Genomic DNA, 24,641 nt, shown 5'->3' with positions numbered 1-24,641 from the left:
ATAAAGTATTTCTTTGCAATATTTTCCTTCCGTTTCTAAAGGTCAAGGAAACATCATTTTTGCGAAACACAATCGCTGAATGCCAGGCTTGTGGTAAGTGCTTCTGTGGCGACCCGGGCGTTCCGAGTAGGGTGGTGCAGACTAAGGATCAGAAGTGTGGCCACACAACTGTAGCTTCTGGTCGTGCTGCACTAGAATCCATGGGGGGGGGGGGTGGCGAGGAGTCCGTGAGGAAGCCAAATTTTGTTTTGTACCCTTATATTCCGCAGGAATTAATAATCCTATGGATTGAACTGGTCTTGTTTTCCAGGTCCTCTGAGCTTTCAGTCCCCAACCCCAAACACACTGGTGCCCATCGCTCCTCCGGCACCCCCAACTCGCGCAACACGCCGGTGTGACTCCAACCCTTGCTTCCGAGGCGTCCGATGTACAGACACCAGGGATGGTTTCCAGTGTGGCCCCTGCCCGGATGGTTACACAGGGAACGGGATCACCTGCTCTGATGTTGATGAGGTAATGCTCAGCTGGACAGAGTGGGGCTCTCCGGGGCTCTCCCTGTGGGTTAGGTGCCACCTGAGTTGCCCTCCAGCTCCAAAGAACTGCTTCCTTGCGGATGCTTGGAGTCCCCAAGATACCATGGGTGGCAGCAGGAAGGCACAACACACAATTGTGGCCATGGTTGTTACCGTTCTCCATGTTTCCAGCTTTTTTACTTGGCCACCTTGTTACACGGCTGAAGTTTCTACTTCTCACTCCAACAGCTGTGTTGATTCTCTGACACAATCTATACTAGAAATCTATTTAAGAAATTTGCTCACATCGATCGGTGTAAGGGTCCTTGTCCCAGAAGTTGTGGTGGCTTTCTTTGAGCTTCTTAGAATAAAAGGGCAGAGGGAATCTCACAGGAAGCAGCTCCGTTAAGGAGCATGCAGGCGGTCCAGGCAGAGCTTCAGAGGAAGCTAGCAGAACCGTCACCCAGTCCCGAGTCTGGTCCCGTATTGGTGTCCATAGCTGGGAGCAAAACTGCCCCAAATGTGCCTTTGCCTGCACCCGCAAGAAGGCTGAAGAGAGAAGCTGAGGGGCGGCCCCTCTCAGGTGGGTCCTTCAGGCTAACATCTGTGACCACCTCCCCAAGTAATACGAAGTTAGGCTGGTCTCCAGGAGACCCTGAGTTGGAGAACTGATAACTGCACATGTTCTGCAGAGCTGTATCTGGTTTATATTGGTGTGATTGGATTTTCCTCCTTCTTGAAAGGGCAGGAAATGCTCATGTTTTTTACATTAGTTAAAGTTTGCTTTTAAAAAAAAAATAGATGTCAGAACCCATCTCGTAGGCTGCATCTCCAGTCCTGGAGTGGAGAAGGCAGAGAGGCAGACCCTCCCTGAAGGATGCTATCCAGTTGTAGAAACTCCTGCCCTGTCTCAGTTTCCCCAGGTCTTTCCATGAAAGGGTCCCAGATGCTTAGGGGTCATTTGAAAGTCCCCTACTGACTGATGCAGGGAATTATTGGAATGCTGGGGGCGGGGTGGGGTGGGGAGGCAAACTGGTTAAAGACTGTTTTGATATTGACTGACCAGTGTCTGTAACATAGTGAACACGGCAACCTAAACTGGATGAATGAGGGGATTCGACACCTAACTGTGAATTTGAAAATTTTTAATTTCCTTTTGTCATTGTTTTTGCCTCCAGAATACAAATTAGCATGTGCAAGTAGACTGTGGAAAGTTGCAGAACTAAAGTCTGAACATTTTCTTTCCCCAGTGCAAATACCATCCCTGCTATCCAGGTGTGCGCTGTGTGAACTTGGCTCCGGGCTACAGATGCGATGCCTGCCCAGTAGGCTTCACAGGGCCCATGGTGCAGGGCGTCGGGGTCAACTTTGCCAAGACAAACAAGCAGGTTTGGGAGCAGAAATGGTGGCTTTATTGATTTTTCATTTCAGACAACTCCCCAGCTTCCCGGCATAACCCTTTACTACCTTGAGCAGCCAGTGCCTGGTGGCATATCGTGGTATATGGCAAGCCAATAGGGAAGATTTTTGACTCATTTCTGGGAGCGTATACCCTGAAGTCTAGCAGGACGAAGCTGTTAAGGTTGGGATAACAGAGTCTTGCTAGGAAAGCAGAAATGTGAAATAGCAGATGTGCAATGCGATTTCAAACTTCCTCTGTTGATCGCCTTTGGACATCTTGTCCTGCGGAATAAATTGAGAACCAGAGAGGCAAATCAAAGCTTGGGGAAATGAGATCACTTTACGGGGCTGCTGTTGCTATAAGATGAGAGGGATTGACGAGTAGAGATAATCCCCAAGGACGCCTACCCCTTTTCTTATGTAAGCTGTAAATTGCCAGAAAGCACCTCAGTACTGCATGACAGTCCCCATTTATCTCCAAATGTTCTGCTCTGTCTGGTCATTATTTAACCGACTGGCTGAGAAGCACTTTTTGATGTTTTCAGCCCTTAAAGACGGTTGGTCTATAAATGTATTTTACTACCTTAGGGAAATGATTAGCTTTGAGGAAGGGCAAGGGGGTCATTATTTTCTTGCTGCTTATCAAAGGATTCTGGAGGGTATCCTTTTCCAGGCTAGGAAAAGAAAGCAACTGGACAGAGGAATGACAAGCAGCCAGCAGGTAATGAGCCAAGTTTTGCTTCTCTTCTAAGAACAAAATCTCTCAGACTAAGCCAAGGAAAATAGACAAAATGTCATATAAAATGCTTGATATAAGCCAGTAAGGAACATTTCCCAGTAGATGTCTGAATACGAATATATATATATATGTGTGTGGATTTTTAACCCTAACTGGGTGTGTATATGAAGGAGTCACTTTGCTAGAATTTTATAATAAATTTTAATCACTTGCCAAGGGCAGTGAAATCAAGGAAGGCAGTGTTTCTAGGGCTGTCAGGGACATCGGTGTCACCACACCAGCTCATGTGCATCATGGACTTAGGAAACCTCATCTGTATGTATTTATCCTATGTAAAGCTAAGATACATAAAGAACATCCCTCTCCACGACACAGAGATGGACAAACATCAGTAGCTCAAAGGAGCAAGAACATTTGACTTCAGCTTTCAGAACACAGTTGACAAAGATAAAAATTGCCTACCACGCAGGACAGCACCAAGTTTATACCATTTACAGTTACAAACTCCAAGTCTGTGTTGCCCCTAAAACAGGTATTAGCATAAAACATAACTATTAACATAAAGCATAGCTATTAGCATAAAACCTTCCCGAAGCAGTAACATCGCAGCGCTGTGGCCAATGAGACACACCAGAGTGTGCAGACACCCAGTGTCAAGGACAGTGGGATTTTGCCCAAAGATTTTGGGATTTTGCTACAAAGATGTGATGAAGGAACAGGATGCGCATCAAGCACCTAGAAAGGATCCGTGCTACAGTTAAAGGAAAGGGTACTGTAAGGGAAGACAGACCAGTGTGAACAGTATCCAGATGAAACCATGATCAGTGTGTGTGTACGTGGCTTCAAGGCTGATGACCACTCTGCAATGGACAGTCAATAATGGGACTCACACCTGGGAGAAGCTCATTTCTCTCCCAGCAGTCAACGGTGACCCTTGCTTCTTCGTCTAGGGGTAGGATCCCATGGAATTTCCTCTCTGCCATGTTAATATAGCCATTGATATTGCTATTCTCCTGGTCTTGTGTATGCAGCCATCTCTAGGAGAAACTGTTTCCACAGAAGATTTCATAGTATCCTGACTCTTACCATAGTTCCATCCCCTCTTTTTAGATGTTCTCTGAGCCATAGATGCAGGAGTTATTTATTTAGAGTTATGCGCATGCATACATATATGTGCTTGTAACAAATATAATCAAAGAAAAAGGAGCTATCAACTTGAGAGTAGGGGCCATGGGAATGTCCAAGGGAGGGTAGCTTAGAGGGGCTAGAGGAAGGAAAGGTAAGGGAAGTGATGTAACTCTACTTACATTAAAAACATTTCAAAATAAACAAACAGAAAGTTCAATAAAAATATTTTTAGGACAGGGAAAGAAGGTATTACCAGTTAAAAGTATAACCACTAAATTTAATAGCTCAATAGATGACACATGTATGAAAATGTCACAATGAGACTCATTATTATACATACTTAGTATATGGTTAAAAAGGTTTTTTAAAACTCACTCAAAGGTGAAACAGATTAGACCCCACTAACATGCAGTTCACAAGCTAAGGAGTGAGTCTGAAAATACCTCTTAGAATTTAGCAACAGTACATAAAACAAGCAAGAGGCCATGGGCCTAAAGGAACCATTACAGGAATGCTCGTGGTTTATCTGATGGTAGACCCAAAGACGGACTGGAAATAACAGCACCAGAGGGAAGCTGAGAACTTTCCAGAACTGAAGGGATATAGTCATCCTCAGAAGTACACTGGATATTGGGCAAGAAGGAAAGGAAATATGACATAAGACTATGGAGTAGATATGTTATGTTGTCTTCTCTGAACGGCTTTAAACTGTGTGAGGACAGTTAGCATCTGCAGTTAGATTAAGTGGGCAAATGCCTAGAGATCAACATCAATCCTCCCTTAACATTCTACCTGAAATCCCGTGTGTCTACACCTAGAAGTGTCAAGACAGGAAAACCCTGCACCTCTTTTTTTTTTTTAAGCAGTGGGTCTGAGCTGTCTTTGAACTTTCGTACCTAGGTGTGCACTGATGTCGATGAGTGTCGGAACGGAGCGTGTGTTCTGAATTCTGTCTGCATCAACACTCTGGTAAGCGTTTCTAATAACAGGTTCAGAAGCGGGCAGGTGGGTGTGGAGATCGTAACTCCAAACACGCAGGCCATATGCACGTGTAACATTTCGTGGCAGAGCGAGGGCAAAGTCTGTGCTGAAAGCCTGTTTACTGTAGGAGTCATTTTAGAATTCGTTTTTATATTAAAAAGCCAAGTTCTTCATCCTTTGTCAAATGTTTCTGTTCGTTGACAATTAGTTCCTGTTGTCATCACTGTGAAAATGTTACTGGTCGAAGCCCAGCTAAGGAAAGAAAGCTCCTTTGGGCTCCTGTCCACTGTGGCAGGGAAGGGGTGGCAATGACAAAGGCTCTTCTGTGCCATGTGGCAGCTGGTCGCCATGTGCCCACAGACAGGAAGAAAAGATGGGAAAATGCAGGTCTTCGGGTAGCTCTGTCCTCTGCCACCTTCCTGAATGGAACCCCTGAGGCTCAGACTTGGGCTCCCTTCCTTGGTTAAGCCCTCCTGGAAAAGCCTCATATTATACACCAAGAGCTGGGTCTGCTAGGGGATGCCAAAGCAAATACTGATGGCAAAGCTGGGCATCGTTCACCTGAAGAGCCTGTTAGGTTCTGTTAATGGTTCCGGATTTTACTGGTAGCTATGGGATCATCAAACAATAGTAGTTTTTATTTTCTTTTGAAAGAAAAATTTTCAAAAAGTTATTCGCATTTAATTTAAATGCTTAGTACTTAGGGAAGTCTGTAATTTAAATACTCTGGCACAGGCTTTATTCCAGAAGTTCCTATTAACCGTGTGAGCATTAAAGATGGAGCAGAATAGAATAACAATGAAAGAATAACCTGATTCTTCTCGGTTACCAAAACGCTTACAAAAAGACGTCTTTCTAATGCACCATAATTCTCTGGGAAAGCTGGTTAAGTCCCATCTCATTCCCTTGCAAGCAGAAGTCCTCTATAAACATCATCACTTTCTTTAGTTCTCAAGAGAGCCCGGTGAGTGGGCAGTAGTATGTGGTGCCCAGTTTATGGATTAAGGCTGCAGTGCTGGGATGTTGCGCGATTACGCTGAGGCCACACATCTCCTTAGGTTCCGGTCCTGCTGCCGAGTCTGAGGCCTTTGCCAGTATGCTATGACCACTTGGGAACACAGTGGTACTTATGCTTTTTAGACTTTTTTCAGGACAAAGCTTGATATAAAGATAGTTACAGAAGCCACCCAGAGAGAGGAAAAACAACAATGGATAGAATTCCAGAGAACCCCAAGGTGAGGGGGTAGGCAAGAGAAAAAGAGCAGAAGCCGTGAAAAGGAAGGAGTGTGCCCAACAAACTGACAGATTATTCCAAAAATCACTGGGAACGGTCATCGGCCTTGACGGTCAAGAGGTCCACAGCCATTAGAATTGTCCAACTGCGGATTAGCTAGTCATTTGAGCTTTGTGAGTGAATACACCCTGAAATGCCATCATGCAGTTGTGCCGACCATACTTAGGAAGTGATGTATTTATGTGTAAAACAAATATTCAAAATGAAGGGGGAAGGTCCCACCTATAATACCAGTACCTAGGGGCCTGAGGCAGCAGGTTCACTTGAAGTTCAAGACCTAAAAACCAAACAAAGAGAGGTCATTACAATGAGGTGATAGCCATGCTGTGTAAATTAACTGTGGTAATTATTTCACAATGTAGATATCATCGCGCTGAAAAGTTTAAGTATGCACAATTTCTGAGCCAGCGAGATGGCGTGGCAGGCAAAAGTGCTTGCTGCCAAGCCTAACATTCTGTGTTCGATTCCTGGGACCTACCTGGTGAAAGGAGAACACTGACTCCCATCGGCTGCCCTTTGATTTCCACACACATTTCATGGCACTCGACATCCTCCCTCCAAAGAAACCCGCTATGTATAGACTTTTATTTGCTAGTTGAATCTCAATAAAACTGAAAATATTTAATAGGAAAAACACTTTGAGGGGCTGAAAAATGGCTCAGGGGTTAGGAGTACTTGCTGCTCCTGCAGAGGACCAGGATTTGGTTCCCAATATCCACACGGAGGCTAACAATCTGTAACTCCAGTTCCAGAGGACTGACACCCTCTTCTAGCCTCTGGAGGCACCAGGCATGCGTGTGGTGCACATACAGATGTGCAGACAAAATATTCATACATTTGAAATAAATCCATGGATATTAAAAACAACTCTAAAAATTATGTGTATTGATATATTTTAACTTTAAAAAAAATTAAGCCAGGCAGTGGTGGTGCACGCTTTAATCCCAGCACTTGGGAAGCAGAGGCAGGCAGATCTTTGTGAATTTGAAGCCAGCCTGGTCTACAGAGTGAGTTCCAGGACAGCCAGAGCTACACAGAGAAACCCTATCTCAAAAGATTACTACTACTACTACTACTACTAATAATAATAATAATAATAATAATAAGTCCTCTTTTAGTCTGCAAAGTGCTCTGTGGAGCCTACAGCTTCTTTGCTTCTTCCTAGATAACCTACCTCATCAGAACTTCTCAGGGTAAACCATCACCGTGTGTATAGAAGCCAAAGGAACCGTTATTTTTAACCTTACCTTTTAAGCAGGCCATCTCCCTATCCCAGAGTGACCTCCGTCATTTTGCCTCCCAGCACCTCACTGCAACCTTCAGCCTCTCCCCTTTGCTCCTACGGTGGTGCTGGAAAGCCACCACCCTGCCTTCTCCACCTTCGGTCCTGGTTCTCTAATGGCTATGTGTCCAGTTGCAGCTTCCCACCTGGTGGCAGGTTTCCCAGCATGCACAGGAGGTTATGAGACATGCATGTGAGCAGAGAGCTATGGGTCGTTATGCTCGATCCTCGTGCCACCGAGTGGAGAAAAATGATCTTCACCCGACTCTGGCTTATCATCTCACCTTTGTCCCTTGTAGGGATCTTACCGCTGTGGGCCTTGCAAACCAGGGTACACTGGCGACCAGACAAGGGGCTGCAAGGCTGAAAGAAACTGCAGGAACCCAGAGCTGAACCCATGCAGCGTGAATGCGCAGTGCATTCAAGAGAGGCAGGGGGATGTGACGTGTGTGGTAAGCTCTTGATGCACTTGGCCATCTTCTTCTTTCCTTGAAAGCATTGCTCTCCCCGGTATCTACTTGCTTCAGGGTCAAAGTGCGCCAAAACATAAAAGCTGTAGTCCAGACAAGCACAGAATGTATTATAATTGGCTCAGTTAGGTTTCTGAGCGACACTCTGAGGCCCCTCTGACCTTGATCTCTGCCCTTTCTCTACCTCTTGGCCAAGGAGCAACCAGCCATGTGGGCAACTGAATGGTGGAACCCCTACTAGGATACCAGTTCCCTATGGCCTTCTGTGGGATTTTGCCTAAAATGCCAACCGCTGAGACATGGGAGAGGTGGGAGAGCCTCCCTCCCTCCTGCTTTGTCCCCTGCTTATGCTTTATGGCGTCCCTATTGTCATTCATAACTGTCCTCACCTGTAGATGTCCTGTGTTATTGTGGCCTCACACTCTGGAGCTGGGTGGGAGTGTAGAGGTGGAGGAGAAGAATAATGGAAACTGGAAACGGTCACCCATGGGTGGGTGGCATCTTCTCTGTGGCCCTCTCAACCCTGCTCCAGGCACAGCTCTTACCTGAACCCTCTATAAAGAGACCTTTCCCCACAACCTATTCCCAAAGCTAGGACCAGAGTCCTCAGAGGCCTTATGCACTAGCATCTCAGCTGTCTTGGGTTGTTCTTTCTCTGTTAGGGGTCTCCAGGCACACAGTAAGGAAGCTTTGTCCATGGTGAGCTCCTCTGAGAAGTGTGGAAATTTCCCCTCAGGGACAGGGACAGGTATCATGGCATACGTGTGCAAGCGCACACACACACACACACACATACACACACACATAGACACGTAATGCCAGCACTTGGGAGGTAGAGGCAGGCTGGTCTCTGTAAGTTCAAGGCCAGCCTGTTCTACACAAACTCTGGGTCATAGAGAGTTAATTTCAGACCAGCCGGAACTGCACAGTGAGACCATGTTTAGATAGATAGATAGATAGATAGATAGATAGATAGATAGATAGATAGATAGACAGACAGACAGGAAAATTCCCATCGCATTCCTCAAATTTACACTTCTTTATCTTTCTGGCTGCAAACTTCCTCAGTCATCTTATCACTTTTCAAATCAGAAAATAAGATTGAAAAGTTAAAAAAAAAAACAGTATAATAAAGTCAGCCATCATAGTAGTATTAGTATTCTGGGGCAAGATCCGGAGAATGTGCTGTCAGAGAAAGAGAAAGAACCAAGCCTTCCCCTAATCCTGATGGTTGGCTGTGCTTTTACATACACATACTTCTTTTAAAAGTCATTCAAAAGTAAGTATATATCTGTGCTTAAATTCTCATTTTCTGTGAGCAAATTGATGGCTCCCCTGGGATGGTGGGTGATGGGGCTCTTAATATGTTTCTGAATTTGTAATAAGGCACAACGACAGATGGTAAAGGATTAATAAACTCCGTGTGACTACTAAAATAATTTAATCTGCCAGAAAATGGCTCATTAAAATTGTATTTGTTCCTAGAGGAAATTTTTTCCCCATTAAAATGAGTGGAGGACTGGACCCACAACTGAATTTTCCAGGCCCTGGGAAGGTGCTATGGAAGTCCTTGAGTGGGGCGGGGCTCTGGGGAGGGGCCTCTGGCACAGGGGCAGGACTGACTCAGGCTACACTGGGAGAGCAGAGGAGGGGGACACGTATGGGGCGCCAGGTATGTTACAGGCAGGAAAATACCTTATTGCTATTGAGAAGCCAGGAAATTTCCCAGAGATCTGTTCCACGCTGCTGGTCCTGACTCTTCAACTTTCTCCCGCCTCTTCTCGCCTGTCCATTCTGGTTCCCGCATTGGTGGCTCTCAGGCTTTCTGTGTGCAGTCTGCTCTCTTTCTTCTCCTCTCCCTGTCCTTCCTCACTCCACCCCCGCTGGCACTCCTACTCCCACATCCGTCACCCCTTACCTCCCATCCATCCCTTACCCCCTTGCACTGGCCCCACCTCACACCTGACAGCTTTTAGGAAGGGTTCCCTCTATCTTAATGAGTCAAACATCCTGTTTCTGGGGCACCTTGGATACTCAAGGGAGAACTCAAAAGTGTACATTAACCAAATGCAAGGGCTTGAAAGGCTTGAGGTTAATGCTCCAAGTTCTGAGAGCTTGGTCAAGGCACTGACCCAGGTTGAGCTCATGTGACTCTTGCATAAAAGGGACAATGATGACCTTGCAGTGTCTTCTTAAGGACTGGAGAAAATGGCTGGGAAAATCCACTTTAGAAAAACTGTCAGCAGATAGGCTAAAGAAATGACTCAGCAGGCAAAGGTACCCTCCACCAACCACACACACACACACACACATACACACAACATACACAAATGCACATACGCACACCCCAGACACACACATGCACATGCACATACACACAGAGACACATACATATGCACACACACGCGCAAATGCACAACTGCACACCCCCCACACACACACACGTACACAAACATATACACAAACACACTTGCGCACACACACACACACTTAATCTCCTGTCCTTCCAGGCAACACTGTAAATGTAATTTTAAAAACTGAAATAAAATCGTTGCTTGCCACCTCATCTGTTGGAGTAAGGCTTACTGTGTTGGCTTTCTGGGCAGCAGGACACTCAAGGGGACATCCCGGAGGGGAAGGTACACAGAGCCAGCACTGGCCACACCGTGGGAACCACCTCTGTTCAAAGAAAAGGGTGTGATCAGAGATAGAGCACCTTAAACTTTCCCCCTTTGGGTGGAAACTGATCCAGAAGAACAGATTCAGATACAAGCCTGTGGCTCAAAAGTGGTGAACGCTGCAGCCCCCCAGGCCCTTCAGTCTTGATTTCAGAAAAGAGGAGACAATTGGACAGGCACATGGAAAACACTTGGAGCACAGCCCCAAATTAGGAGTACCTTTGGAACTGGAAAGATGGCTCAGCAGTTAAGAGCACTTGCTGCTTTTCTGGAAGACCTGGATTAAATTTTCAACACCCGTGTGTGTGTGTGTGTGTGTGTGTGTGTGTGTGTGTGTGTGTGTGTGTTACAATCCCTGTAACTACAGTTCTAGGGGAGCTACTGTCCTCGTCTGGTCTTCTGGCTTCTAAGGGCACTTGCACATACATGGTACACATATATACTCTCAGGTGCCCACTATACACATTAAATTGATAAATCAACAATTGGACTCAGAATTCCAGGAGCTAGACGGGTACACACGTAGAAGGACAAACGCACTGAAGTGATCTAAGGCAACACCGTCAGCCACAGCAAAGCTGTTGGAAACCTGACGCCCGCAATGTCAGCCGAGGCCTGTCCAGCGCAGCCTTGTCTCTAGCCGATCTGTGGCCACTCAAAAGAACAACATGGATGTCCATGGAGAGATACAGGGAGAATGCCAAAATAAAATGTCACCTTGTTTGTTTAAGCTGCAGAAGAGTATACACAGCTAAATGTGTGCAGACAACTGAACGAGAAGGCAAAAGGGCTGTGTACCTGCGTGTCTGCGCGCAGACCACCTCTGAGTGTGTGCACGAGAGTGGATTGCCTTCGCTTGTCTGAGCCGCAGGAACAGGCGTCAGAGGGAACGTTCTCTGTCCCTCTCCCTTTGAGTCTTTGTAGTTTCGAGTCATTAAGTCTATTTCCATACAACTATAAACTGTTTTCTGATTTTCTTGTTTTGTTTGTTAGTATGTAGGAGTGGTTCACATACACACAAGTAAGACCAGGTGTCTTCCTTTATTTCTTGCCACCATATCTTTTTGAGGTGAATTATCTACTGAATCTGGAGCTCACTGATGACACAGAATTATCTGGCCAGCAGACCCTAGGGAGGCTCCAGTTGCCACCTCTACAGCACCAGAATTATGAACATGAGCTACTGCTAGCCTTTTCTGTGGGCGCGGGGGACCCAAAATGTTGCTTGTGCAACAAGCACCTTACTAAGACTAAGACACCTTTCCAGCCCCTGTTTAATTTGTGGGAGACAGAACCTCATATAGCTCAGGCTGACTCTTAACTCACTATTTAGCTGAGGATGACATTGAACAGATTCTAATCCTCCTGCCTCCATCTCCTAGCCCTGAGATTACAGGCAGGGTCCAGCATGCTTAGCACAACTGAGTTGTTAAATCCCACCCATCCTAGATGTGAGGGCTCCTGGATCTTCCCCCTGGGGACCCTCACACAGGGGCAGAGACCAAATGAGTCCCCTGCCTCCTTGGGGGCTGTTTTTCCAGGCCTCTAATGGACTCTCCCTTTGCAGTGTGGTGTTGGCTGGGCTGGTGATGGCTATGTCTGTGGAAAGGATATAGATATCGACAGTTACCCTGACGAAGAACTGCCGTGCTCGGCCAGGAACTGCAAGAAGGTAAGAAGAAGGGCAAAATACCCTGTGGACATCCAAAGCTGCCTTGTACGGCTTTGGGAAAGTTCTACTGGTTCTACCTAAAAATTTTGTAGTAGCTGCACCTCAGATGAAGCCAACAAAGCATCCACTAGCTAAGCCAGGGAGCCACACTCAGTCTTGAGGTCAGAAATCCTTTTTCTGACATGAGACACATGGGTGGGATGTGACTCTGAGCTCTTTTCCCCACCAGGATAACTGCAAGTATGTGCCAAACTCGGGCCAGGAAGATGCAGATGGAGACGGCATTGGAGATGCGTGTGATGAGGATGCGGATGGAGATGGGATCCTGAACGAGCAGGTACCAGCCCTGTGGGGCGAGCATGAACATGGCAGCTCACCAGGGATTGTGGAAGCCAGTCCCTGAGATGAGTCATCCCACACCTCAGTCTTCATGCCCGTGTCTGCACAGCATTGCAGCTGGTCCTCTAAGAGCCACGGGTGTTTAAAATATAAAACAGACAGCCCTGGGTAGCCCCAACAGTGAGGCAGGTATAAGTCTGTGTAAGTACCTAAACACCTTCTTGCTGTCTAGGACAACTGTGTCCTGACTCACAATATAGACCAAAGGAACAGTGATAAGGATATCTTTGGGGATGCCTGTGACAACTGCCGGACTGTCCTGAATAATGACCAGAGGGACACCGATGGGGATGGGAAAGGAGACGCCTGTGATGACGACATGGATGGCGATGGTAGGTTTGACCGCTCAGCCTTTTATCTGGAGTTCCTGTGTCCTTTCGACCTCCCCAGAGTGGGCCTAGACATGCTGACTCAGGATCCCCTCTAATGTTCCCTCTGACCTATGTCTGCTGGTCCAGTAACTCTAGATGTTTCTGGTACTTTATACTGAGAGAGTACTTTCTACTAGTGTCTTGTCAGGGCTGTGTCTATAGGGCATCTGACTTCCTGGCTTCTCCCCCACTTCCCCACTCCCTCGACTCCTCAACATAGGAGAGACCTGGGAATGGAGACAGGAGTAGGGTCTGTTGTGGAATATTACTTTAACTATGTAACTATGTGTTACATCTGTTTACGCTGCATGTGTTTAACTATGTATAGATGGGTTGGGTCTGCTTCATCTTACCTGCCTAAAGCACCAGATTGGTCTAATAAAAAGCTGAACAGCCAATAGCTAGGTAGTAGCGGGATAGGTGGGGCTGGTGGGTAGGGAGAATGAGTAAGAGGAGGAATCTGGGCTCCGGAGAAAAGAGAGAAATAGGGAGAAAGACAGGAAGACACCCAGGGCCAGTCAGCCAGGCAGCTGCCAGACAGACAAACATGGAGGAAGCAGAAAAGTAGGACATAGAGAATGAAGGGTAAAAAGCTCTGAGGCAAAACGTACATAAGAGAAACAGGTTAATGTAAGTTAAGAGAGGTTTTGGGATCAGCTTAAAGTAAAGTCAAGCATTCATAACTAATAATAACTCTCCATGATTTCGGGGTGTGGTGGGTAGTCCAAGAAAGCAGGCTGCAAAGGCCAAATACTGTACCCTGGGGACAGGCTCCTCCTGAACGCAGGCCAGGAAGATGTGGCCAGCCCCTGCCTGCTCTGGGATGTCATGGTGGTTGCCCTGCCCAGCTCTGGGACTCAACCCTGGGGACTTTCTGTGAGGTCCATGCCATCGACAGCTCAGAAGCCTCATGGAGCTGGAGGAAGGGCATTCTATGCAGCATGGTGTCCACAGCATATGATAACTCTTGTTCAACGGCAGCCTAGGATCTGAAATTCTGAAAACATAGTACACCACTGGAGGAACCTCATCTTTATGCTTTTCTGTTTTAAATACCACCCTCTCAAACACACACATTCACTCCTCCCGAATACACACACATTCCTCCCCTAAAGCACGGGTCTACCTTGGATTAGCTAGAGTGACCACCTCTCTGCAGTAGTATGCTGATAAACCCGTTCTGTAAAATGCCCTGTCCTGTGGCATTTGTCCACTTCTACAATATTGCTCTCGTCACCATTGTTGGTTTCAAATGCCGGTGAACATGGAACTGAGAAACAGGGATTCAATAGGCCCCCGACCCAACTCCTGCACACCACTGCCCAAAGGCCTTTTGTCTCCATTCCAATTTAGACACTTACGAGGTCCTCTTTCGCTGGGTCAGCCCACTCAGGCATCATGGCCTCCTTCTCTGGATGCTGTCACAACCCTTAACACCTTAGACAAATTGGAGTTTGTTGGAGAGCTGTCTTAGAGAGCTGTCCATGCTGGAGCCTCACAGTAGCCTTCCTTTGAAGTTACCTCCAGATACTGCGAAAGATGGCAAAGTAACAACAGCCCGGCAGGAATAAGTGGCCCAGCCTGGCTTCTCATCAGCTAGAAGTCTCCATGCTCCACCCTTTTCTATAGCAGTCTCTTGACCCATGGTAGAATTCTGTTCTTGCAGGAATAAAAAACATTTTGGACAACTGCCCCAGAGTTCCCAACCGTGACCAACGGGATCGGGATGGTGATGGTGTCGGAGACGCGTGTGACAGTTGTCCTGATGTCAGTAACCCTAACCAGGTTAGTAAGACGGGGTTCATGCTATGGACTGAACTCCCTCATGTAAAGACTCGCTAGTGATCATCGGGAAAAGCCCAGCCAAGCTGTTGGCCAGTTCTTTGCTGATGTATCAAGGCTCAGGTAGAAAATGACATGCATTAGGCCTGAGAATGAGGGGACCGAAATGATCCACACGAGACGCTTATTGACAACCACACTGATTAAACCAATGAAAAGGCTTTTTTACTGATGGTCAGACCCAGAGCGGGCTTATGCCTCTGAAAGGTCTCTTAGTGCCCAAGCTTAGGGATGCAGAGATTTAAAAGCAAAAAAGCCTCAAAGACCATAATTTACATCAAAGTTAGATGAAGGTCATGGTAACCTTGAAACATCCATTCATGGCAGAACACAGTAATTATTTTAGACATAACATGCCAATTATTTTTTACTCATATTTTCCTAGTTATTTGAGTTTGATTATTTTGGTTAACACATCTAGACCGTGGTCAAGGGCATGGAAATCTCAAACGTGTTGCCAAGGCAGGTGTGATCATGGAGGGAAGGGGGAGAGAGGGCTGAGAACTGTCTAAGCACACAAAGTCATCGGTGTCAGGACAAGATGGCGCTGCCTAAATCAGGACAGGCACTCCTGAGACCCTTGGGAATCACCTCACAGACACACAGCACTGAAAATATTAGTCCAAGAGCCTAGTGATGCCCAAGTTTCTCCTGTCAGGGAAAACTAGAAACACGATGTGAGCCTAACCGCAGGCCCCTTTAGTTCCTAAATCCATGTCTGACTTTGCAGATTAAGATGCTTTGTTTCCTCTCCCATACACCCACTGCTTGGATCCCTGGGCGTGGTGCGTAGTCTGTCTCTGAAGCCCTGAAAAAGAAGAGGGACCCTGTTACCCATTGTGCCTTACTGTTTATGCTGTCTCAACTCCGAACTGCAGCCACAACATAGAGTCAATGTGCTTTGACCCCATGCCTGTGGCTGGTTCCCTCCCCCACCGTGTCAGAGCTCCCTGTTTCTGCTTGCCACTGTGCCACCCAGAACCCTTCCTAGGCTGCTCAGCTGGTGTGTGGGCAGCCCCTCCATGAAGCCTGATATTTTAAAAGGCTTTTTTGAAAATTCAGCATTGTGCCTACACCAATATGGTGTTGTCCTTTTGCAGTTTTGTACCACCCTAGCATCCAAGAAACAATTCCTGAAACCCAGGGATGATGAGCCAGGCTTGCCTTCTCAGGACTAGCCCGTGCATGCAGGCCCGGCAGCAAATAACGGCTTCTGCTCTCTTTGCAGTCGGACGTGGACAATGATCTGGTTGGGGACTCTTGTGACACCAACCAGGACAGGTATGGCATGCCTCTCAGATGCAGGAACACAGGTGTGGGAGATCTGGGGAGAGTGGAAATTGACAGAGTCTTTTGCTGGCACTGTGCTCGAGGATCTCTGGATGGATCAGGTTGCTGGGAGACAGTGGCTGCCACCTTAGCTGCAGGCCACTGTATCTCCCCGAAAGTACTATGCAGGGAGTGGTGGTTTCAGCTCCACCCAGTGCTTTTGCCAAAAAAGATGTAACATCATGGAGCCTTGCAGGATGGCTTTGGAGTAAGGCAGCCGGATGCCATTCGTGACCTAATCTCTCTGTACCTCAGTTTCATTACCTGTAAATATATAGCCCATGGGCTGTTATGGAACTGAGTTAGCTCAGGAAAGGTACCTTTTGTGGTTCCTGTTGTACAGCTAGCACCCGGTAGACCTCTTCATTATCCTATTGGGAAAGTTCACCATCACCCCAAGCCGAGGGGCTTGCTAAGACCCCACTGGTGCATCCCAGCCTAGTGAACTCAAATGTTTCCTCAATCTCTTAGAAGCCCATTTAGAACAGGAGAGACAATAACCACACTTTATAGGTTAAGCGAAAACCCAAAATAATACAGAGGAAGCTCCATCCCGGGGCTCAGAATAATACAGGGCCATCCCTGGGCACCTTGTGGAAGATGGTGACTGCTGTCGGTACCGCAGCACAGGCAAGGCTGTCAGTGACACAGTCTGACACTGGCTGTCTATCTCTCAGAGCAGAAGGTAGGGCTGGCGCCTGACAGCTACCCTAAATGATGTGTTGTATGCATCAAGAATGTTCCCAGTGGCGGGTCACCATGTACTCTGATTGCCATCTATAGAAGTTCCTAAAATAGCCTATCCCTCCAGCCTCTAGATATTTGCCTAAAACAAATGACTCATTCTGCAATATTTTAATTCCCATGAACTTGAGCCACACCGGGAGGGGGCTAGGAACTCCATAGAGATAGCAGGGCCCTGCGGATGGTGCTGATCCACCCCCACCCCCCACCCCGTTAGCTCTTTTGCTATGAAAAGTGCAGAAATTGGCTTCCTCAGCCACAGCGTTCCAACGTCCATGTTGAACTCAAGACTCTCTGGGACCCTTCTGTCCTCTGTCAGAACAGACGGGCTTCTCTCTGTGCCTTCTCCTAGAGGGTGTAAGAGCTGTTTCTAGGACTGGACAGGCCTTAGCGGAGCAGAGTGAGAAAAGAATCCATTCTTAACCCTCGTAGCCACGTAAGGTCCCAGAAGACTCAGAGGGTCCTTCTGGAGACAGAGCGGTTGTACCACCCCACCCCCATGCTGCCACCCACCACCCCTCCCACTCCACCCTCCATCCCCCATGGCCCTTCATCATGGAAAGAAGAAAAGTCAGGCAGATAGAGAGAGAGCTTCCTGAGCATCATTTAGACCAGCCCTGGGGTACAACCAGTGCACACTTACTTCTGGGGAAAGAGTGGCCCTCTTCTCTGCTACCCTCCCCATGGCATTCAGGTCTTAGTCCTCATGAAAATCAACACAATAGAAAGCACCAGAGGACTTGGCCCCCGGAGCCAGGTGCGTAGGATGGCCTTTCTACAGGGGTTAAAATTGAACCACTCAGTCTCCAAGCTGCCCTTTGAGGGAGGTGCTGTGTTTATCGCTATCTTGTAGATAAAGACTGCACCTCTCAGGTCCGGCATCAAGCCCGAGCTCACGGCTCACCAAGGCCTGAGTAAGGACTCACACGCATCTCCCCTCTCTGCCTTCACGTGTGCATTCACACCTCTTTGGAGTGAGGTGTCAGCCAGCAGTCCTTCGAGACGACAGCAGCCGGAGTAACAGATCACAGAAATAGACTCTTATCTTCAAACAGGAAGCGGCTGGCTTCTTTCGGGAGACGGGAGATGTGGGGGAGTTGTTTCTGGGGCTGCTTTATCAAAGAAAGGTCTGATAGGGTCTGATAAAGCGCAGCCTGCTGCCAGCCCACCCAGACTCCTCCCTGGGAGAGTCTCTCCTGAGCTGTAACTTTTCTCGGCAGTGACGGTGACGGCCATCAGGACAGCACAGACAACTGCCCCACCGTCATCAACAGCGCCCAGCTGGACACGGATAAGGACGGAATCGGCGATGAATGTGATGATGATGATGACAACGATGGCATCCCAGACCTGGTGCCCCCTGGCCCAGACAACTGCCGGCTGGTTCCCAACCCAGGCCAGGAAGATAGCAACAGTAAGCATGCCTCTCCCAGAACCGACTGGTGCACACACTGTAGCCACGGGAATGGGAAGCCTTGCAGACTTTCCCAGGGCGTCCTCGGCTTTCCCGCTCCCCAGCGGCTTCTGCTTCAAATCCGGCTTGTGTAGACAGCAGACATCTGGTAGACAGCAGTCTGCAACTGGGTCAGAGCTGATCAGCCTTGCTGCTTCCTGAGCTGTCCTGGGATGAGAGCACACAGAACATGACTCAGCCACACGCTACAGATGGGTCCCCAAAGGCCCTCAGTGCAGCTCTGGTCTTGCTTGTTTCTGCCCCTGGGAGTCAGGAAAGGGAGAAACACACAGCCCATACACCCGTGAGGACCAAGCAGCTAAGGAGCCATGTGCACTAGGCCAGATGTGGAATGACACAGGCAGAGAGGGCTCCTCCCAGTAAAGTAAACGCAATGTGTCCGCTAACGTGCCAGCTGAGCCCAATGCACCTGCAGGGCACATTCAACTTAGGGGACACCAAACTGAGCCTTAAAGATATTCTGGAGATAGTGTTTCCTGGTTTTGTGCATGTGTTAGACGTTTGCCCCAGAGAAGGTCAGGCTTAAGATCTACCAGACAGTGGAAGTAACTGCAAGTCAGAACTGTCTGGGGAAGAGCGGGAGAAACCTTTTAGGCTGGTGTTCTGAGAAACTCCAGGTGGTTTTAGATGGCCTGATTGGCTGTCATGAGGGCTCCAGGACGTTTCCACCCCTGCCCAGCCCCCTTCTCTGCTGAGGAGGTGGGTCTCAGCATCACTGCCTCCTCTCTTCCCTCACTCAGATGACGGAGTAGGGGACATCTGTGAGGCTGACTTCGACCAGGACCAGGTCATCGATCGGATTGACGTCTGTCCTGAGAATGCAGAGATCACCCTGACAGACTTCAGGGCCTACCAGACTGTGGTCCTGGACCCTGAAGGGGATGCCCAGATTGACCCCAACTGGGTGGTCCTGAACCAGGTACACATTACACGTTGGCAGCAATTCCATTCAGCTTTTCTGCCTAGGCCATCCTGAGAGTGGTGGGCAGCAAATGGAAGGCATTGACTACCGCATGGTTCTCCTCTCGCCGTATGCTCCTCCTGGTGGCCTTGTGGCACTGTGCTTTCGTGGAAGATGGAATTGATGCTCCCCAAAACTGCTGTGGTTGATCATGGTGGCACTTCAGCAAGTGGCTGTGAGGGCCACAGTTAGAGCTTCAGCGATATGACCCTTATCTCGTTCCTCCTCATCTCTCCAGTCAACTGCCTCCTGCATGCACCCCTAACTGTGCCCCTGAAGAAGGCACAGGGCCTTGTAGAGTCTCCAGAGTCACAAAGCACATCACAGTGTCTAACCAAAGAAACCCCAGGGGAGAAAGGGTTTGTCTTCACTCAGAACTCCAAGTCATATTCCATTGTTGTAGGGAAGTCAGGACCGGAACCGGAAGTAGCTAGTGACATTACGTTCGTGGTCAAGAACGGAGAGAAATCCACGCATGCCTGCCTGGTCCTCCTCTCCCTTTCTCCACTCACTTAGTCCTCGACCAAAGTCACAAATGGTGCTACCACAGAGGGCTGAGTCTTCCTGCACCGATATAGTCAAGACAATTCTCCCCCACGGATATGCACACAGGACACCCTGACCTTGACGGTCCATTGTCGGGTGGCTCTTCCAGGTGATTGTACGCTCAGTACCACACAACCACAAATGTCCGTCGGAACGTATGTTGTCTGTCCCCTACCTGGCTCAGGGTTTAGTAAATCAGCCGATGTGACAGTATTAGCAAAAGTATTTGCCGTCAACACCGAGCTTTCTCTAAGCCTTCTTGCCAGGCATCTCCTTTAAGTAGGTATCACACAGAACAACGTGTTAGATACCAGACTGGATACAGTCGCTTTGGCACCTGAAGTCCCCGGCTGCCTTCAGTTCTCTCAGCCCCCTCAAGGGTGTCTGAACTCCCGCCCCTCTCTCCACAGGGCATGGAAATTGTACAGACCATGAACAGTGACCCCGGCCTAGCAGTGGGTACGTCCTGAGCCTCTGCCTGTGTGTGTAGAATTCTGCCAGCTGTTAGTGTGGCTTTTTCTAATTGCATCTGAACTCCTCAGGGTACACGGCGTTTAATGGAGTTGACTTTGAAGGGACCTTCCATGTCAATACCCAGACAGATGATGACTATGCCGGCTTTATTTTCGGTTACCAAGACAGCTCCAGCTTCTATGTGGTCATGTGGAAGCAGACGGAGCAGACATACTGGCAGGCCACACCGTTCCGCGCAGTCGCAGAACCTGGCATTCAGCTCAAGGTATTGGTGGCTTGAATCCCCATTCCTGCCTTTCTTCTTAAGCCCTTCGCCTTCCTTTAAATTTAGAGTTCTCCAGAAAGACACGAAGTTAATCTGAGAAATGGATGCGATCATGCTGGGCTCCGGGAGCCTAAAGTGACCTCCGTTTAACCAGCTACCTTTCAACCTGTGTGACTCTCAGGCTGGGAGTTTCAGGCTGAGTGGGGTCAAAGAGGTGGAGGTTTAGCCGTGGTTCTCAACCTTCCCAATGCTGTGACCTTTGAATGCAGTTCCTCATGTCGTGGTGACCCCCAACCATAAAATTATTTCCGTTGCTACTTCGTAAAACTATAATTTTGATACTGTTATGGATCGTAATATAAATATTTAGGGGCTAGAACTTTGATGAGTGGGTCCCGACCCCCAGGTTGAGAACCACTGGCTTAAGGCATACTTCCAGCAGACCATGGCCAATGTATTTAATCACAGAGATGGACTGTGCCACTCCTGCTAGGTCGGACAGAAGATACACTTTTGCAGTCAGACATTCGTTGGGAGCCCTTAGAATACAAACAGGCAGAGTCTGTTTGTACCAGAAGAAAGGTGGAGTGGATAGCACACTACTATCCGCTGCTGGGGCTGGGACCAGCTCTGTAGAAATGGCGTTTAAAGTTTATGCTTTTGCCAGCGTAAAACTGCGACCTGGCAGTGAGCATAGATTCACCTCCATGTTGACCTCAGACACCTGAAACAGGAAAGACCTTCAGGTCCTGCCCTAACACCTCTCTCGTGTCTTTGTCCAGGCTGTGAAATCTAAAACTGGCCCAGGGGAACATCTCCGCAACTCCCTGTGGCACACAGGGGACACCAGCGACCAGGTCAGACTGCTGTGGAAGGACTCCAGGAATGTGGGCTGGAAGGACAAGGTGTCCTACCGCTGGTTCCTTCAGCACAGGCCCCAGGTTGGCTACATCAGGTAGGCTGGGCCCTCCTGCTGTGGAGGGAGAGGGAAGCACACAGGCCACTCTCCAAACCAGAGCTTCCATGTTCCTGAGCACTCCCCACCTCTGAGAGTCCACAGCGGTGAAGACACCGGGCTTAACTGCTCCCTGGACGGCAGAGCCAAGCTGCAGAGCAGGGGATACCTCAGGGAGCGCCGTGGCCTGGGATGTACTCTTAGGAAAGCGCGAGAGTGGGCCTGATGACTGGAACAGGAGAGAGGACAGGCAACTGAGACAGAATCCAGATGTGGATATCCAGATGGTGTCCTCCAGGCCCCATGTATTCCCTCTTCACACATGGTCACGCTGCCTGCTGAGCTTTGACCATCTGTCCCCTCTACTGGGTCATAAGGTCCAAAAGGCAGCATCGTTGGTTTGCCTGGCTTGTACTATGCACGGCATGAACTGTCCATCACGTGACTGATGTGATGGCCTTATTTCCCTATAGGACTATTTTTTTTTAACTAGGCCTGGGAGTTACAGTGGCTTAGGGCTGCATCTTTGGAATGCAGCCAGGCTTCAGGCCCTATCCTTGCAAAGCTACTGTGCTGTGCTTAGGAAACATATGGATTGCTGTTTGCTAGCCAGGGCAGGAAGGGGCCAGGTGGTCTGGTGTGCCCACTGAGAACCGAGAGGCGACAGCTAATTCACGTTCTGTCCTCTGTGTCACATGTCTGTTCACTCCACGGAATACCGGGCTTAATTGGTTCTTACCTGATGGAGCTCAATGTGCCTCTTTTGTCCCGAAACAAAATCACAGAAAATATGACCTAGCTGTGTATATAATTTAAAAAAAAAAATCAACCTGAACCCTAAAACTGCAAAGGGATGAGAATTGATTGCTATACAGCAGAATAGGAAATGTTTGGGCATAGCTACCCCAGAGGACAAAGGAAAAGAGCCATTTGGAACCATGCCTAGAATCGCATGAGGGTGGCATCCAAACACAGAGTAATGTGTAGGAGAACTGACTATCACAAGGGCATTGCCAGTGCTGCTGTGTGGACCAGTTCTTAATTTCTGAACAAGACAAGTGCGCAGGCATTTCTCAGCGTACCCTGGGAAATTGAGTTTAACTTGAAGCCAGTGTAGATGGATGTTCAGAGGTAAAATGCAGTTCCCTCTCCCAGACCCAGCTCACCGACAGGCTCCACACCTCCCCGCATGTCAGGGGACACTCCACAACGGTACGGAGTACAGGATTCGCTTTGGTTATTTACTCCGGGATGTTTTAAGACATCGGGGGCTTCTGTCACTCAGTGCTACTATGACAACCGAAATACTCCACAGCTGCCTAAAGCTGTGTATGGGGTGCTGTCTCAGTGAGAATTGGGGCTCTGAGAGTCCACCCAGGGACATCAGCTAGACCGGAGGAAGAACACGGGCTCTTCACAGAATAACATACAGACGTAAGAACTCCCAAGATAGTGAAGCCACAAAACCTCTTGTCTGTGATATCAGGTTCCTTCTTTTTAGCTCTCCAGCAAGTACCCATCAAGGTTACTGTGCTGGGCCTGCTGAAGACCAGTTAGGGAGACATGGATACTTGGCTCCTATGCCGGGGAACTTCTAATCTCAGTAGGGAGGGACCAGCTAGAGTCAGTGGGAAATGACATGTCTGTACGGAAGCCAACAGTGGGACCCCGTCCTCACCACGGGCATCTGTGCTGCCTGCAGGGTGCGGTTTTACGAAGGCTCGGAGCTGGTGGCTGACTCTGGGGTCACCATAGACACTACCATGCGTGGCGGTCGGCTTGGTGTGTTCTGCTTCTCTCAAGAAAACATCATCTGGTCCAACCTCAAGTACCGCTGCAACGGTAACCTTCATGCTTCTTACCTCTCAACACTACTGGGAGTGACCAAGAGAGAACCATATCTGTTTCTGTAGCACGCATCCTTCCCCAAAGCCCAGAGCTCACACCGAGTGCTTATTAAAACCTGACGTTCCCTGCATAGCATAAGCGAAAGGCAGAACCAGGCTTTCCTGTTTCCCAAATGTGAAAATTGAAACCCATAGAATTTAACTGCATGCCTTAGAGTTAGGGGTTCAGTGCGAAATTTATTCAGTTTAATTTACAGGCAGCCTTTCTTTTCATAAGACTCAAACATAATCACAGACTGAAAAGGCACTCTGCCGGCTAATTTTCCTTAGGCCTATGAGTAAGCACTGCTGGGCTTTAAGCCAGCAGTGTAGGACAAAGGCAGCCTGAAGTCGAAAATGGCTGCAAGCCTGTGGGGCTCTTGGGCGTGCTGACAGTGCCCCCTGCAGGAGGCCTTGCAGCATGCGGTGCGTGACCACAGGGTGGAAGGACCCCCCACTAACCGCTGCCTGATTCCTGTTGCAGACACCATCCCAGAGGACTTCCAAGAGTTCCAGACCCAGAGTTTTGACCGCTTGGATAATTAAACCGAAGAGGGAAGCTCACGACCGCTTTCTTAAACACTAAAAACATTACCTTTTCCAAACTTCCCATAATTTTCTTTATATTACTGTGGCTTTTCTTTTACCAGCCCAAATACATCACAACTTTTGATACAAATGTGGAAATAAAAAAGAGACTATTTCTAATAACCACGACACTCAGTCGTTCTAAAGTGAGCGCAGGTTTTGATGGTGCGTGTTGTTTTCTGGGGGAATCCTTGGTAAAAATGGAGTTCTTTCACTGATCATGTGTGTGAATGGGACGACCAGGCTAAAGGTCTTTTGGGGGGTGACCTTATATAGTACCACACTAAAACCTGTCTTCTGCTCATCTAGGGACCTCCTCATTCTGGGAAAGTCTCCAGGGCACCCTCCCTAGTCTTCCAGATGGAGTCACATTCTGAGAAATCAGGAGATTTGCCCTGATATGTGTGAGTGTGTGTGTGTGTGTGTGTGTGTGTGTGTGTGTATCATGATATCATATATATACATATACATATATATATATATATATATATATATATATATATATATATATATCCATCCATCCCTTCACCCTTCCTGTCACAACCTTCTACAGACACTTACTTATATATTTGGCTCCCCCTAGCGTCCTGTGAGTCCAATGGAAAAAAGAAACTTATTGTACTCAGGGTCCCATAGTACCAGGTATGAAG

The 24,641-nt window shown here is 48.1% G+C and overlaps 1 protein-coding gene across 1 annotated transcript in view; it reads left to right on the top strand.

Moving 5' to 3' along the window:
* Window positions 1–24,120, top strand: part of Thbs4 (thrombospondin 4) — a 44,876-nt gene extending 20,756 nt beyond the window's left edge. The window contains exons 6-22 of the mRNA XM_087896792.1: window positions 42–93; window positions 311–513; window positions 1,763–1,900; window positions 4,681–4,749; window positions 7,637–7,789; window positions 12,053–12,157; window positions 12,387–12,494; window positions 12,729–12,888; window positions 14,594–14,712; window positions 15,998–16,050; window positions 18,063–18,256; window positions 19,057–19,235; window positions 20,234–20,282; window positions 20,366–20,562; window positions 21,345–21,517; window positions 23,220–23,359; window positions 23,888–24,120. Of these exons, the coding sequence (XP_087752918.1) occupies window positions 42–93; window positions 311–513; window positions 1,763–1,900; window positions 4,681–4,749; window positions 7,637–7,789; window positions 12,053–12,157; window positions 12,387–12,494; window positions 12,729–12,888; window positions 14,594–14,712; window positions 15,998–16,050; window positions 18,063–18,256; window positions 19,057–19,235; window positions 20,234–20,282; window positions 20,366–20,562; window positions 21,345–21,517; window positions 23,220–23,359; window positions 23,888–23,949 (2,154 nt within the window). The 3' untranslated portion in view covers window positions 23,950–24,120. The remainder of the gene's footprint in view (window positions 1–41; window positions 94–310; window positions 514–1,762; window positions 1,901–4,680; window positions 4,750–7,636; window positions 7,790–12,052; window positions 12,158–12,386; window positions 12,495–12,728; window positions 12,889–14,593; window positions 14,713–15,997; window positions 16,051–18,062; window positions 18,257–19,056; window positions 19,236–20,233; window positions 20,283–20,365; window positions 20,563–21,344; window positions 21,518–23,219; window positions 23,360–23,887) is intronic.
* Window positions 24,121–24,641: the final 521 nt, after the last annotated feature.

The sequence above is a fragment of the Myodes glareolus genome, chromosome 15, assembly GCF_982192425.1.
Source record: "Myodes glareolus chromosome 15, mMyoGla1.1, whole genome shotgun sequence".
In the NCBI taxonomy this organism is placed as follows: Eukaryota; Metazoa; Chordata; class Mammalia; order Rodentia; family Cricetidae; genus Myodes; species Myodes glareolus.
The sequence above is the reverse complement of the archived record's forward strand: the minus strand, read 5'-3'. Positions and strand labels throughout refer to the sequence as shown.